Genomic DNA, 16,044 nt, shown 5'->3' on the forward strand with positions numbered 1-16,044 from the left:
TTGGAAGTTCCCCAGATGGGCAGTCTAGTGTACTTGTGAGGGTGAAGGCCTCAGAAAAAAATGCAGCACAGATGGTATATTTGATTAACTGTCCAAGAGAATGTGACACCAAGGTCAGGAGAATACCATGTTGCCTTTGCCATCCATGTACATCAAAATACTAAATTTCCAAGGGGACAGAAGAGGATGTGGGTTAACTGCTGTCTTATCACCAATGACTCTTTGATTTTAGCTCGTGACAGCTGAGCTGCTCAAGACAAGAAGAACTCTGAGCTGAACAGTGGAGGTTCTACTGGGTTTGGAGAGAAGAGGCAACTTTGGGACTAGTAATGAGCCATTCTGACTGCAAGCTGAACTTCCGGCCCCCAGGCACCCCTAGAGGTACCAAAAGAAAAATTGAGTCTGCCTTGACAAGTGGTGACCTGAAAAACAAATTGGAAGGGTGTGGAGGTAGAGGGTGGCTTTTAGGACTGAAGGGGGGGACTATAATTCCTTTAGTAAACTGTTAAGTATTCTCCTGTGTTATTTTATAATTAAGTGTGGTTTCCTATTGTCTTAGTTTATTATTGTATTGATTACAGCTGTTTAATTTCCTCCCGAAAAGTGATGATCTTTTACCAATCTTAATTTTGAAAGATTTGTATCTGTAAATAGCAAAGCATATTGAATCCATTATTCAGATTTTGTTCTATATATGTTGTGCTTACCTCGAACTTAAGATTCATCTGTGTTTTTTTCTTTTTTTTTTTTTTTTTGAGATAGGGTCTTACTCTAGTCCAGGCTGACCTGAAAGTCACTATGTAGTCTTAGGGTGGCTTCGAACTCACAGTGATCCTCCTACCTCTGCCTCCTGAGTGCTGGGATTAAAGGCGTGCGCCACCATGCCCGGCTCTGTGTGTATTTTTTTTTGTGTGTGTGTGCGCTTTCTTGCCCATTTCCTTTTTGTGACTGCAGTCATTACCAGAAGTCCCATTCTCCTATTGGCCTTTGCAAATAACACCAGCAACAACAAGAATAATAAGGGCACAGTACCTCCGGTTTAAAAATACAGAGACATTTCACTGAAGAAAGGGCTGATTACTGCCTCATGTTTCTAGGTGTGTCCTCTGTGGCTGGCCCACATGGTATTGGTGCTTCGCCAGGTGACAAAAAGTCAAAGAACAAGTCCATGCGAGGGAAACGAAAGAACATATTTGAAAGCTACATGCCCAAGGCGGATGTTTCGGAAGGCCTGAAGAGAGGAACGCTTATCCAGGTGCTTAAAACCTATAGGTTATTTATTCCCTGAATGTAGAACTACAGCATTTTCGTCTGCATTAAACTCTTTCCTATTCTATGTGGCATACTTTGATAGAAGTGGGGCAGAGCTTATGCTCTTTAGACCTGCAGCACATTGAGAAGTGATAAGCACCACCAGACACAGACAAAGTGCTCTGAGATGGGACAGGGGAGACTTATTTCTGGTTAGTGTTGGCTAGGGATGCTTTATTGGAGAGGAACAATGTGAGCAAGGTGGTGGGTTGGTACAATTTGCACAAGTGAAGATGAGAGAGGAGTGAGAAGTACTGTCTGACTATATGAAACATTGAATAGTTCAATGTGCTTGAAGCACATAACTGCTGAAGACATAAAAATAGATAAAGTTGAAAGGAAATCGTAAACAGAATATTTGTTGACTGCTTTCTAATTTACAAAATATGGTCACAGACTAGTTCAATGGCTTGGCTGAGCAAATGTTCATTGAATATCCCCTCTGAGCCTGGATTGTTGGGGAGCTAAATGAATCCTCTCTCTCTCTCGAGGTTCTAGAGCTAAACTATAGTGTGCATTGAAGGATGGCTAGTTTGGGCCTGTTAGGTGAATGAGTGATGTGGGGGAAGGAGTGATAGGCAGTGGCATGAATGAAGATGTGAACTTGTGAAATAATATGGAGTAAGGCAGCTTAGGTCTTCTAGGGCAGTAAATCTAAGGCAGGTAGACTGGTGAGGGCAGTGTCATCTTTGAGTTAAAATTATTTAATAATTTTTGGATTAGTATAGAAATACATTAGTATAGAAATACTCATTCTGAGAGCCCAGATTCTATATTTGTTTTGAGCTGATGATTATTTCAAATAATAGTTTCCTTGTTTTCTCACCTTTCTGTGTTTACTTGTGGTCAGTGGCACATGGGATTGATATAAATACATGAATAGAACAATTTTTTAAATTACTTATTTATTTGCATATGTGTGTGTGTGTGTGTGTACACACGTGCACATACACACATACACACACCAGGTCCTCCTGCTGCTGCAGAGGATACCAGATACTGGCACCACATTTTGTGTCTGGCTTTTACATTGGTGGCTTGAGAATTGAACCTGGGCCAGCAGGCTTTGAAAGCAAGTGCCTTTAACTACTGAGCCATCTTCCCAGACCCTGAATATGTTTTAACAAATGAGTTGATCTTTCTGATTTAGGAATATCACTGTCCCATTATGGCCATCACACAGATTTCTTAGACAAGCCTCTCTTAAGAAGAGACTGGAAGATGTATTTAACTGTTGTTCATTGATACATTTGTTTGATTTTCATTGCTCAGCTCATATATTGGACTCATACGTGTCTCAGCCATCCTTGTTTGCTGTGCAAGACACTAGTGCATCTCTACCATTCCCATCTCCTGCCACTCTCCGTTAGGAATGTTCTGCTCCAGTTATCTTGAGCTCCACACTTTTTCCCTAAAAGCTGCTCTAGGACTACCCCATGACTTTGTCCTTCTTGTTCCTGTGCTTGAGATGCTTTTTCCCACTGCTATATGTAGTTGCTCCACCTAAATGTCCCCTCCTTCTTCTGAGCCACATTGGGTCATAGGGTCTCTTGAAGCCAGCTTTGCTGATGATACTTTAAACCTTTTCCCATTTTGGGGGCTTTTATGTATCCATAAATACTGTTCATTTCCTTGATGGCACAGTTATGTTTACATGTTCTACAGGTTAGTCCAGAGCCTGGACCTTGATTGTTGCTTAATAAAATTAGATTGAGTAGGTTTCTACTGACTGAATAAAGATAAAGATAATGCCTTTTGAAGAAGAGTGAGGAGAACACTTGAGAGAGAAATTGCTTAGGATTTTGGTTGTAGACAGAGTGAGAACAATATTCTGAAATGGTATTCCTTTATGTGTCCTTTAGATTTTTCCTTTTGAAGTGATTCTTTACTTACATTAAAACAAAACAAGAATTTGGTCAATATAACATCTCACATTCCCAGGAGTTTGTAAGTGATTCCTCCTGGCCTATGACATCATGAGCCTCCACAGCCAGAGGGCCCCCCTTACATATGAGAACAGTTGTTCTCTACAGATGGGGTGAGGAATGGGTTCCAGATATGAGGTCACCATGTGAAATATACAACACTGTAAATAAGATTTTCATAGGCAGAGAAACAGAGTCCATCTGCTTTCAGATGTAAACTCTCTGTGAGTAGCTTGTCTGGGTAAGATAGAAAGCTAGATAAGAAAGAATATTTTAATGATGTTGGAGAAAGTTAAGCATATCAGATATACTTAGAAACATTTGTTAACTTTTATAGTCAGACTTAAGTATATCATGACCTCCTTTTTCTTATTCCCATTGAGAGAAAAACTTTTATTGAGAGATATTAGGGATTTAAAAAAATATAATGTTAGTCAATACTGTGACTAATGAACACTTCATTGTTTTGGCTTATTGAGGAAAGGAAACCACAATGACCAAAGAAGTCTCTTTTCTTTCTTTGAAACTGGGCAGCAATTACCATGATGCTGTACATGTAGTTTTTAGTTTTCTTAATTAAACAAATTATCACATAAAATGTATTCCTTTCTCCATAGGTGAGGTATTATGAGGTTACTGTGGGTGGTGCTGGGAGAGGTAAGAGCTTCATACATGTGCCTGGAAGAGGCTCTGGCTTAGGGGGATGACCAAGGCAACAAGAATAAGGAGATGATAAAAATGGTTCTTTCAGAAGCCAGTTGATGGGTTGGCTAATGGAAGTCCAGCCTGAACCTCGAGAGCTGCCTGAAGCATGAGGTCAAAGTTTCTCCTGGAATGGAATATTAGTAAGAAGTTGTTATTGAACTTATGAAAAAAATTCCTAGTGTAGAAGGACAGAGGACATGATGGACTCATTTCTAGGAACTTTACTTTTTAAGAGTGAAATCAGAGTCAGACTTGGTGGTTCATGCCTATAATATCAGCATGTGGGAGGCTGAGGTAGGAAGATCACCACGAGTTTGAGATTAGTCTGGGCTAGAGGAAACCCTGCCTCAAAAATTTGTTTTATTTTTTTAAAATAAGAATATAAAATAAAATCAGTTGGAGAGTACTTGGATATTGTTTAAAGAAGACTAGAGATGATATTATGGTGGAATCGTTCAGAAGGCATGGGCGGCATTCAGAGTGTTAATGCTAGGGGCAATAGGAGAATATCTTCACCTTTGCAGACATTAATTAATTAATAAGCTCAAGAAATGTTTTTTGACATTCTAGTAAATGTCAAGCATATGTGAATGAGCAATATAGGAGAGTAACTGGGGAAGTAGGCAAAAATAACTACCTTGACACAAAAGAAACTATAGGCTATGACTGTGGCCATTGCTCACAGGAAAATAAGAATGAGGACAATGGGGTTGGGGAAGGCCTCTGTGAGATCATCTCTGAGTTGAGATCTGAAGGACGAGAACCGACCAGCCACTTGTAAATGCCTTAGGAAAAGAACGTAGGCAGAGAGATCAGCTACTGGAATAACATCAAGCAGAAGAAGGGGTAGTTTTAGGAACTAAAACTAAAACTAAAAGTTTTAGGAAGAAAGAAACCTTTTGCAATATAAGTGAACACACTGAAGAACTGATGGGAATAACTTAAGAGAGTTAGGCAGCAGCCAAGTCAGTGGGATTCTAGGCTGTGTTGGTGACATGGCTCATATTCATAAAGCAATGGGGAGTCACTAAAGGTTAGTGAACAGGAAGAAACACAACCTGTTTCATGTCTTTAAAATGTCTCCTGGCTGTTGTGAGATGATTAGATTAGAGTGGAAGCTATTGAAATACATTAGTCAAGAAAATATGGAGATGTTGCTGGGCGTGGTGGTGCACGCCTTTAATTCTAGCACTTGGGAGGCAGAGGTAGGAGGATTGCTATGAGTTCAAGGCCACCCTGAGACTTCAAAGTGAATTCCAGGTCAGCCTGGGCTCGAGTGAAACCCTACCTTGAAAAACCAAACCAAAACAAAACAAAACAAAACAAAAAATAAACCATATGTATATAAATACATAAATAATATGGAGATGTTAACAAGACTAGTGTGAGTGAGAAGGAAAGAAGTGGATGGTAGCAGAGCCAGAGCTCATACTGCATGCTGATGGATTAGATGTAGTCTGTGAGACAGAGGGAAGAATCTAGGATGACTCCTCAGTGTGTGAGTGCAGCAGCTGAATAGACGATGTTGCCATTATCCAAGATAGGGAAGGCAGGATTGGAAATTTGGTGCTGATTTTGGGGGAGGCAAGAAAGATAGATGGCATAAGTAGGAGCAAAGAGGCAGTGTATAATAATAGAGCTTGTATTCTGGAGCCAGATTGGGCTTGAGTGTCTTGTGACAGTGGGCAGTTACTTAATCTATGAATACCCTAGTTTCATCTGAAATTTAATACCTTAGTTGTGGTGAGAATTAAATTAGTTCATAGATATAAACATCTTAAAAGTAGGTGACCCAGCCGGGTGTGGTGGCGCACGCCTTTAATCTCAGTGCTCAGGAGGCAGAGGTAGGAGGATCACTGTGAGTTTGAGGCCACCCTGAGACTACATAGTGAATTCCAGGTCAGGCTGAGCTAGAGTGAGACCCTACCTCAAAAAACAACAGTAACAACAACAAAAAGTATGTAGCCCATAATGTATCTATGTAAGTGGTACTTGAGGGTGATTTTATTATTGTAAGACAGTATCTGTCATACAACTCAGGTCGTTGCTGCTATGTGGAGGTAGCTGTCCACAGCTGCTAGGTCTTACAATTTTTTTTTTTTGTAAGAAAATCTGTAAATACATACTTTTATGTGCGAGATTCCTTAGCTTTAAGTGTTCTCAAACATCCTGCAGGCCACATACAATGTTTTTGTAATTGCCAAATTAGACCAGTTGTGTGGTATTTTTGTACAGTGCCACTTATCTCCTCATGCATAGTCAGAGACAAGACAGATAGTTGGTCAGTTGAGAGGTGGGGATTTGCTGGTTGACTGTAAGAGGGTCAGGGCTTTTGAAAGTAAGACGTAATTGTAGGTTATGGCTACTGGGTGACTCAGGAAGGCAGGAACCATAATTGGAGGACAGTAAATTCACTGGAGAGGTGAATTTTGTAGGTTGCAGCTTGGAGGTGTTGGTAAAATTGAAGTATTATTGTAGTTTCTACAGTAAGTGAGCTCAAGTACAGAAAGCTAGTCAGGAAGAGGGATGCTTAACTCTGTTCGGAAGTAATGTGATGACAGAGCACAGGCAGAGCACATGACAGAGTGGCTGGGTTGAGTGGAAGCGAAGGTTGCTTGAGGCTAGCATTACTTGGTCATTGATGTGGATGTGAAGTCCCAAAATGTTTACAGGAGTGGGGGGTAAAGCGGAGGACAGTGAACTATGAGTCAAAACATTAATGAATTGTGCTATGATCAGGAAGTTATAAGTATAGCAGGAGACAGTGTCATGGACTTCAGTGGGTGTGGGGTTTTGGAGAAAGAAAGCTAATCTTAAAGCCATCATGGGGGAAGCAAGGAGGAGGCAGTCTTCCCTGAGATGCATGAGGTACAACAGATAATAGACTCCCCTTAAAAGCACAGGAGGAAAGCAGTGGCCTCAGTATTCAACCAGTCCCATTCTATAGGGAGTTTGAGGATCCTTCAGAGCTGAGGTGGGAGTTATAGATCCTTACCTATCAAGTTCCAGGCGGAGGACATAGTGTAGGAAGATGAAAGATGAGGGATCGCGTGAGGTGAGGGGATGATTGGAGAAGTGCAGAAATACAAGTCTTAGACTTTGCTCAATAAGAAAGAGCCCCTGTGGGATGGTGCCTTCAGGTGATGGGCCTTTTCTCGATGGGCTTTACTGCTAGCTTCTTCCATCAGGCTGTAGGAACAACTCTGGTCTGCTGTGGGACTCTTGGAATTTCCTGTTACTAAGTGTAATCTGAACTCTCAGGGGATCTGTTTGGAGGTACAGTTCTGAAGACTGGGGCTCCCATCAGGTTTACAAACACTGTTCTGAAAAGACGCTTCTGTGCTTTCATATATTAGGAGGTTTGGAATAGAGCATCAGGACTAAAATATTTCTAGTCCTTTTAATGTCTTTTAAGTCGAGTCTCAATGCAGCCTTGAGTGATGGCATTCTCTTTCCCCTGAGCTTGGCCTTGGCTTCTCTCCATGCCCTATAATTACAGGCACATTCAAAGCAGGAAGCTAAGCAATCTCTGAACTGAAAGGGGGATGATAGAAGAATAGTAATTTTAAAAAGTTAAGGCTACATAATGGTGCCTGGAATCAGAAAATGAAATTATTAAACATACAGTTTCAGTGATTTTAATTGCAGTTTGAATTCTTTTTTCCCTCCCTAGACAGTAAGTGTTTTGAAGATAGAAACTGTCAGCTACTCTGCATTGTAGCCAGACGTGGAGGCACATGCCTTTAATCCCAGCACTAGGGAGACAGAGGTAGGAGGATCACCATGAGTTCGAGCCCATCCTGAGAATACATAGTAAATTCAAGGTCAGCCTGGGCCAGAGTGAGACTCTACCTGGAAATAAAAAGGGAGGGGGCTAAGAAACTGTTAGTTACTCTGTATTGTGTTCCCCATCACCTAACATGCTGCCGGTCATGCTGGCCATCAGTAGATATTTGTGGAGTGCGTGAATATTTAGGATAAATAAAAAATGTAGAAAAAAAAAGTTTTAGCTTTATCCCAAGAAGAGACAGCTGTTCTAGAAGGGATTTACTTTAGTACTTTCATTCAAGGAAGTCTTGAGGGAGCTTTGTCAGCCATGTCTTCTAGCCCCTCTGTCTGTAACCCTAAGCAGAGTTGTAGCATGATGGGGAAGAGTGAGTGTTGGCCTTCTTATCCACTTTTACTAACACTATGTCCTCTACTGCCCTTCCCTCTCTTTTAGCTGTACATTTTGCCCCTTTTAAGAACTCTGTATCATCTCCAGATCCTTTCTTGATGCCCCAGCTGGCAGAACACTGTTCCTCACTTATGTACAGCCTTGCATACATGTTCCTTTATAACAAGAACCAAACTCAGTTTTCATTCTACTTCCCACATTACCAGTCTTGGGTCTTGACCATAGTCAGCACTGGCTGTCATTGAGGTCTGAATGATCATTTGTTATATGTAGAGTAGTTGATATGTTAGGATGTATACCATAGCATGGAAATTTGTAATTTAAACATAGCATACCAATGGGAAAAAGTTTTTTCTATGTGCTTTTATATCCTCACCTATCTGAAGAATTATGTGTCTTTGAGTCATTCATTTTAGTGGGGAATGTTATTTAAACTACTTTCTCAAGTTAACCTTTGAGTTGGGTTGTTAGGAAAATAGTCTCTTCCATCCATGTGTTCCAGTGGCCTATGTGTGCTTCTGGAACCTGAGGAGGATATGGCTTCCTGAAAAGGCCTACAACACTTAACTGCTATTGAAGACAGCCCCCACCTGCACCACTGTTACATAAATAGAAGTGTGGACCTTGATCTGTCACTGGAATAATATGAAGTTGAAGGCACACTGGGTGGCCTGGCTATTGGAGCCAGCATTCCCATTTGCATTAAGAGCTGGTTACATGCCTTTTTGAATTATTGAGTCATTCAGAAGAGCAGCCAGAATAAAACATATGCATCCAGTTCCTTGAGGCTAAGTATCCAGTGTAGAAATCATCTTAAAAATAGTCACAGAAGTAAGTAATTGGACAAAGATCTTGGAACTGGGAGAGATTTGTATGTATGCAAAGGCCAGAGAAGACAGCTGGTGTCCTCTGTCACTCTTCTGTCTTATTTCTCCAACATAGCGTCTCTCATTGAACCTGGAGCTCCCCACGCCCCCTGCCTTTTTTTTTCCAGTTAGATTGGCTGGCCAGAGAGCTCCAGTAATTCTCCTGTCTCTGTCCCCTCAGTGCTGGGATTACAGGCATGTACAGTATGCATAGCTTTTGCTTTTCGTGGTTGCTAGGGATCTAATTCAGGTTCTGACATTTGCACAAATGCTCTTACCTGCCGAGCTTTCTCTTCAGCTCAGATAACCTTTTTATTCAACTCAAGGTTTAAGTTTGAAGACCGTCATATAAGGGCATCCAAAATCCCATTTTGTCACTTTTCTACTCTCTGTGCCAAGTGTTGTTGTTTCCTACCTTTACCTGTTTACAGCAGAGTGTTAGCCTTAGTTTCTTTCTTTCTTTTTTATTATTTTGTTTTTTTGAGGTAGGGTTTCACTCTAGTCCAGGCTGACCTGGAATTCACTACGTAGTCTCAGGATGGCCTTGAACTGTCGGCATTCCTCCTACCTGTGCCTCCCCAGTGTTGGGATTAAAGGCGTGCGCCACCACGCCTGGCCTGGGTTTCATTTTCAATGGATCCTGACATCATACATATCACAATCAATCGGTTTATTGCATTTAGTGAATAGTTTTCATCTAACTTGTTTCTCGATTAAATTGTTTTAAGAACTTTCATTGGACAATAATACACATCTAGAAAAGTCATAAATATGCATTAATTAGATTTCACAATTTTTATTTTTTTTTGTTTTAAAGGGTATATTAAGAATTAATCCAAAGAAGTTTCATGAAGCCTTCATTCCTTCCCCGGTAAGTTCAATAACCTTATAATAAACTTAATGTCACATTGAATCTTTTAGATGTACTCTGAAATTGAAATAATATATTTTAACTAAAAAGCAGAATAGTAAAACAAAATTGAGGATGGGCAAAGATTTGTTTCAAATTTAAATAAATAAAATTTGCCTTTGGCTCACCACCCCTTTTGCAAATCTTAAAATGACACACAAATGTGAGGGGTGGTATGTGTTCTGAGGCTGCAGAAAGCAGCTGGACCCAGGCATATAACCTGCCAGTTCATGTAATTGGATGCCCTGGGTTTATAGCTTAAAAGGATTTATGGTTGTTTTTTTTTCCACTGATTTCCTAAACAAATATGCTATCTACTTTCGATGTACTACATGAGCTAATCTGAACATTTATCCAAAAATAATGTGTATTTTTTTTTCTTTTGGTTAGTTTCTCACTTCACTTTTATGTAGGTGATAGGCTACATGTTTCTTTACTTTTGGGCCTTGGGCCTTAGTCCTTTCTTATATTGCCTAATGTTTGTTATTATTTCAAAATTTTAAGGGTTTTGGAAACAAAAAGATTTGATTAAATTATTTGTTTATCCTTACTCTAAAAATGCTTATGAATTTATACAATATCATTTGCTATGTCAGAATATCTACCAAAGTCAGTGGGAAATCATCATTAATAAAATAATACTAAGTTTTGAGGGAACTTGACTTGAGTTCATTATGATTTCTTTTTCTTTTTAAAACTAAAGCCAGGTGTGATAATGGACACATTTAATCCCAGCACTTTAAAAAAAATTATTTATTTATTTATTTGAGAGAGAGAGAGAAAGAATGGGCACACCACAGCCTGTAGCCACTGCAAACGAACTCCAGATGTATGCACCACCTTCTGCATTTAGCTTATGTGGGTGCTGGGGAATTGAGCCTCGAACCAGGGTCCTTAGGCTTCACAGGCAAGTGCTTAACCACTAAGCCATCTCTCCAGCACAGATTATGATTTCTATTACTGGACAGTTGATTTTCATTTAAAACAAACCAAAAGTATGTAAGATGAGTCATTTATTTTTACCTGCTCCTCTCTTGGGATTCTTAGTAAAAATAAAATACAAAATGAAAAATAAAACCCAATGGCTTCTAAACAAACCAAAATAAATGATATTATTAAGATATGCTTTTATCCTGTTTTAGGTTAGGATAAAGAAGAGAAATGGATCAGATGGAAAAAGTCACCCCACCCTTTCTATTCTAAGTTACATTGGTACAAGCAGCTCTGTAATCTTTTGTGTCTTGTCATGGGAGGAGCCCTTATGCAGTTGTGAAGTTTATTTTTGGTCCAAGGGGAGTTATTCCATCAAATGATATACTCTGACCATCATGGTATGCTTAGATTGTCCTCCTTCATCATCTTTTCTGAGTATTTAGGTTACCCTTGCACCACTTTATATTTCCTCACTGGTTGTCTATCATTCATTTTTCCTCCCCTCTCCCTTTTTGATATTCTTTCTGGTACTCTTTCTAATGGAGAGGGCAAGTCTTTTGGCATCTAAATAAAAAGCTAGGGCTGGAGAGATGGCTTAGCGGTTAAGCGCTTACCTGTGAAGCCTAAGGACCCCGGTTTGAGGCTCGATTCTCCACGACCCACGTTAGCCAGATGCACAAGGGGGCGCATGCATCTAGAATTCGTCTGCAGTGGCTAGAGGCCCTGGTGCCCCATTCCCTCTCTCTCTCTCCCCCTCTCTCTCTCTCTGCCTCTTTCTCTGTCTGTCGCTCTCAAATAAATAAATAAAAATAAACCAAAAATTTAAAAAAAAAAGCTAAATTCTTTGACCTTAAAAACTAGTTAGGAGGGGTGATTCAAGTTGTAATATCAAGTACCTCACAAGTTTATTAACTTTGAAATAAGAGATTTGGCTATAGATACAGGCTTTTAAATGAATCAAGGAAGAACTGATTAATGATGGGAAAGCTAGAGGTTGTTTGAGGTTCCACTCATACCTGCTTTTCCTGATTCCCTGGAACAGGAAGATGATAATAATATCCCCCTACCATGTATCTCTGAGCTGTTAAAGGATGGCTTCAGCTGCTTGTACAAGAGGTGTTTCACTGCTGATGTTTTTAAATAAGATAGTGGGTTAGGATGACCTTTCAGATAGCTCCTCATTCCAGGAAGGTCCATAAGACTATGCTGCTTTGCACATTTCACAAGGCAGCGGTCAATGGCAAAGGATTACTCTTTAGTTGTTCACTTGCTATTTTCTAGTCATTTCTCTGTCTGTCTGAGAAACTCATGAAGTCAACTGCAGTTACTCTTTGTGGCTAACATGGTAGCTGTTCCTTAGGGACTAGGGTGCGGTCAGGTTTGGCAGAGTGTAGGCCACAGCTGCCAGTCATCACTAGGTTGGAAATTGAACAGAAAATATATTCTGAAAGGTCTCAAATGGTTTGTAATTGGAAACTATAAAAAGTGCCAAGCGACTAAAATTCCACACTTTTTTGAGTAGGGGGTTTGGTGATTTTAGAATGCCAGTTTTAATTAGCTAGAATTTCATAATAGTCACCTTTAGTTTTTTGAGTGTTAAATTTGTTAAATTTCTATAGAGTGTTTCTATTAGAAAAATTTTGAGTGGTGACTTCCCACAACCTTTAGTTGTCACATACTATCAGAAAAGTTAACATTTGACTTCTCTCTTCCCCTCTGAAAATGACTTCTAGAGAATAAGAGTACATGTGTGTTGACAAAACATTTTTTTGTTTTGTTTTTGGTTTTTCGAGGTAGGGTCTTACTGTAGCCCAGGCTGACCTGGAATTCACTCTGTAGTCTCAGGGTGGCCTCGAACTCACATCGATCCTCCTACCTCTGCCTCCTGAGTGCTGGGATTGAAGGCATGCACCACCACACCTGGAAACAAAACATTTTGAAAATATTTAGTATTTTCCTGGGACCCAACCCCTTAAGATCGTTTTTTCTTTAGCTGTCTTTTGCATTTAAGTGATTTTGCAAAATAACTTGGCTTATCAGACAGACTTTGGCACCATTTAAGTTAAGAAGTAGATACCATACTGCTTAAAGGAGATTGAGGACACCCAAGGGGTCTGGAGTGCATTGCTCCAGAGTCAGGAGAGAGTCCGGCTTGGGCATGCTTATGAATCTCAAGTTCTTGTTTTTTCTTTTTCTTTCTGTCTTTTTTCTTTTTTTGTGCCATGTGCTTTTATTAGTTTCTGTCTGCATTTAGTAGCTCTTTTATATATTTGGTGATTTTTAGCATTCTCTTCTTATGTGTTCATAACCATTTTTGTTGTTGTTATTGTCAGGAGAGACTGATTCCCTTTAGATAATGTGTGTGGCTATGGAGAAGTGTTCCTGCTAAGTTAGTGGACAGATTATAAAGCCAGAAAATTTTAACCAAGGAAATAAGTTTTGGTTCCAGCTCTTGGTAAAATGGTTATTTCTTTTTTTTTCTCTCTCCAACTAAGGATGGTGATCGAGACATTTTTATTGATGGGGTTGTTGCTCGCAATAGAGCCTTAAATGGGGACCTTGTGGTTGTGAAGCTGCTTCCTGAAGACCAGTGGAAGGTGAGTTTAATTTTGCCTTTATGATTATTTGCTTCTCAGGGCATTTTGCATTCTTCTGTGTACTAAAGAGGCATCATAACTACATGGGGACAGTAGCAGTCCCCTTGGGCTTGTGATAAAATTGGGTGCTGCCTCTGAATCGACTACTGAATGTTTGGGATTGTGAAGTATCTGCTGAACAGACATCTGACAATCTGAGTTGTCCTTGTCCTTCCCCAGTACATCTGACTCATCACATCCTTGCATTGGTTTTTTAAAAATTTTGTTTGTTCATTCTTATTTATTTATTTGAGTGACGGGGGGGGGGGGAGAGAAAGAGAATGAGTGCGCCAGGGCCTCCAGCCACTGTAAACGAACTCCAGATGCATGCGCCACTTTGTGCATCTGACTTACATGGGTCCTGGGGAACCGAGCCCTGAACTGGGGTCCTTAGGCTTCACAAGCAAGTGCTTAACCCCTAAGCCATCTCTCCAGCCCCATACATCAGTTTTTAGTATTATTTTGGGTGGGAGAGAAGCTTGCAGGGCCTAGACAAACTTGTAATAATATATTATTTCCCATGTCCTGTTCTGTGAGAGCTGGAAAGACAAAGATAACTCTCTCAAGACATTTCTGTTGCCTGTCCTAGAATACTCAGTGCAACACAGGTAGATCTATTGCTCCTGTTTGGTGATTTGGAGTCCTCTAGCAGATAAAAATGGCTTGTACGCATTTGTATAAAATGCGAAGTAGTAGTGGAAGAAAATGCTTTTTTACCCAGAGTTTCTGTGTCCGTTGAGAAGGAAGAGATGATGTTAATTTTGACTGTTGTTTTAAGTAGCAGTAAGGGTAAAAACCAACCAACATACAAAAAACACAGTATATAATGTGATGTTAATTTTTTTTTTTTTTTTTTTTTTGAGTTAGGGTCTTGTTCTAGCCCAGGCTGACTGGAACTCACAGTGATACTCCAATCTCTGCCTCCCAAGTGCTTGGATTAAAGGTGTATGCTACCACACCTGGCATAATGTTAGTTTTTTTTTTTAATTATGAAATTTATGTATTTATTTAGGGGAGTACAGAACCACGGGAAGGAACCACCCACATGGCTTGAGAGCCCACATGATAGGCCTGGAAAAACTGTGGAGAGGACAGAAAAGAAAGTTTAGAGAGCTCCGGCCATGTGGCGAGCAGGAGGGGTAAAGAGCCCACGTTGAAGTATGGGATCAAGGGGTTCTCTCCTTGGCTTGGCCCAGATGGGCTGAGCAGAGGAGAAACTCACCAGAAGCTGGAGGTTCATTAGTTGTCATGCACCCCAGAGATGATGTTAGTTTTGACTGTTGTTTTAAACAGTAGTGAAGGTAAAAGTATAACCAACCAACCAACAAAAAAACCCAGTAAGGGTTAGACATTGGGATAATTCACCTTTTTTGAATTGTCATGTAGAACTGATGACTTGTTTGTTTAAGTCTGAAATTGTCTTCATGTGATTTGTTGTTTTGGATCAGCTTGCCAGTACTTGAGAACGTTCTGCTTTTTCAGTGAGGAATGTTATAGTGCAGTGATTAGCAGCCCAGGCTTTTAGGTGAGGTGACCTTGGGTTCCTCAAATGCCTTATCTGTAAAATGAAAGCAGTCATAAGGATTAAATGAGAATACATGTAGTGACACCTACAAACTTCAGAGTGGCAAAAACTCAAAAGATGTTAGTTTCTATTAGCTTTTCCAAAAAATATGGAATGTTAGGCATGCCACCTTTGTCCCAAAGCTCTAGAGGAATTAATTCTTTAAAACATATATATATATATATTTGACAGAGAAAGAGGGAGGGAGAGAGAGAGAGAGAGAGAGAGAGTGTGGTGTGTGTGTGTGTATGCCAGGGCCTCCAGCCACTGCAAGTGAACTCCAGACACATGCTCCCCCTTGTGCATCTGGCTAACATGGGTCCTGGGGAATCGAACCTGGGTCCTTTGGCTTTGCAGACAAATGCCTTAACTGCTAACCTATCCCTCCAGCCTGAATTAATTCTCTTTTATTGTTAGGACTAGAGTGATTATTACTATATACCATGTACTCAGAAGCCTTAGAAATTTTAGTAATGACTCAGATCAACATAGAACTTGCTCTCATAGAGCTTGCAGTCTAGTGGAGAGTTCATGTATAGATACAGATACTAATTACAGTTAGATAAATTTCACTGTAACTTAACTGGTGCTGCGAAGTTATGTGCAGGGTTTTATATGAGAATGAGTTTTCCTTATCCTGATTTATCTTGGCATCCCCTTTCCTCAGTTCATGTTAAATGTGGACATAGTACCCTTTTCCCTTGTTCCTTAAAGGCATAGCTAAGGGTTAGCTCCAGGTTCTATGCACATAGGCTGACAGGTTTCTTCCTGTTTTCTGAAAGTATCACCTAGCACAGTATTTTCCAGGTCCAAGAAAAGAGATACACATCCAGGCCAGTTCAACCAAAGGAAACACTTAGGGGATGAAGAGGTGGCATCATAGCAAAGAACCAGAGAAAGAACAAGAATTGTGGCTCCTTTGACTTAGGAATAAGAGTGGTAACATAGGAAGCAAGAGAAGAGTAGTTTGTAAGTTGTGTTAGTGTTTTAGTATGTCTTGTATGGCTATAATTAAAT

General features: G+C 40.1%; 1 protein-coding gene across 2 annotated transcripts in view; it reads left to right on the forward strand.

Annotated features, from left to right (window-relative positions):
* The window catches only part of Dis3l2 (DIS3 like 3'-5' exoribonuclease 2), a 428,102-nt gene that overhangs the window by 73,840 nt on the left and 338,218 nt on the right, over positions 1-16,044 (forward strand). For both annotated transcript variants that reach the window (XM_004662245.2, XM_045147855.1), the window contains exons 2-5: positions 233-381; positions 1,098-1,255; positions 9,802-9,855; positions 13,323-13,424. In XM_004662245.2, coding sequence (XP_004662302.1) covers positions 330-381; positions 1,098-1,255; positions 9,802-9,855; positions 13,323-13,424 — 366 coding nt within the window. In that variant the 5' untranslated portion in view covers positions 233-329. The remainder of the gene's footprint in view (positions 1-232; positions 382-1,097; positions 1,256-9,801; positions 9,856-13,322; positions 13,425-16,044) is intronic.

The sequence above is a fragment of the Jaculus jaculus genome, chromosome 4 (genome assembly GCF_020740685.1).
Source record: "Jaculus jaculus isolate mJacJac1 chromosome 4, mJacJac1.mat.Y.cur, whole genome shotgun sequence".
Taxonomy (NCBI): Eukaryota; Metazoa; Chordata; class Mammalia; order Rodentia; family Dipodidae; genus Jaculus; species Jaculus jaculus.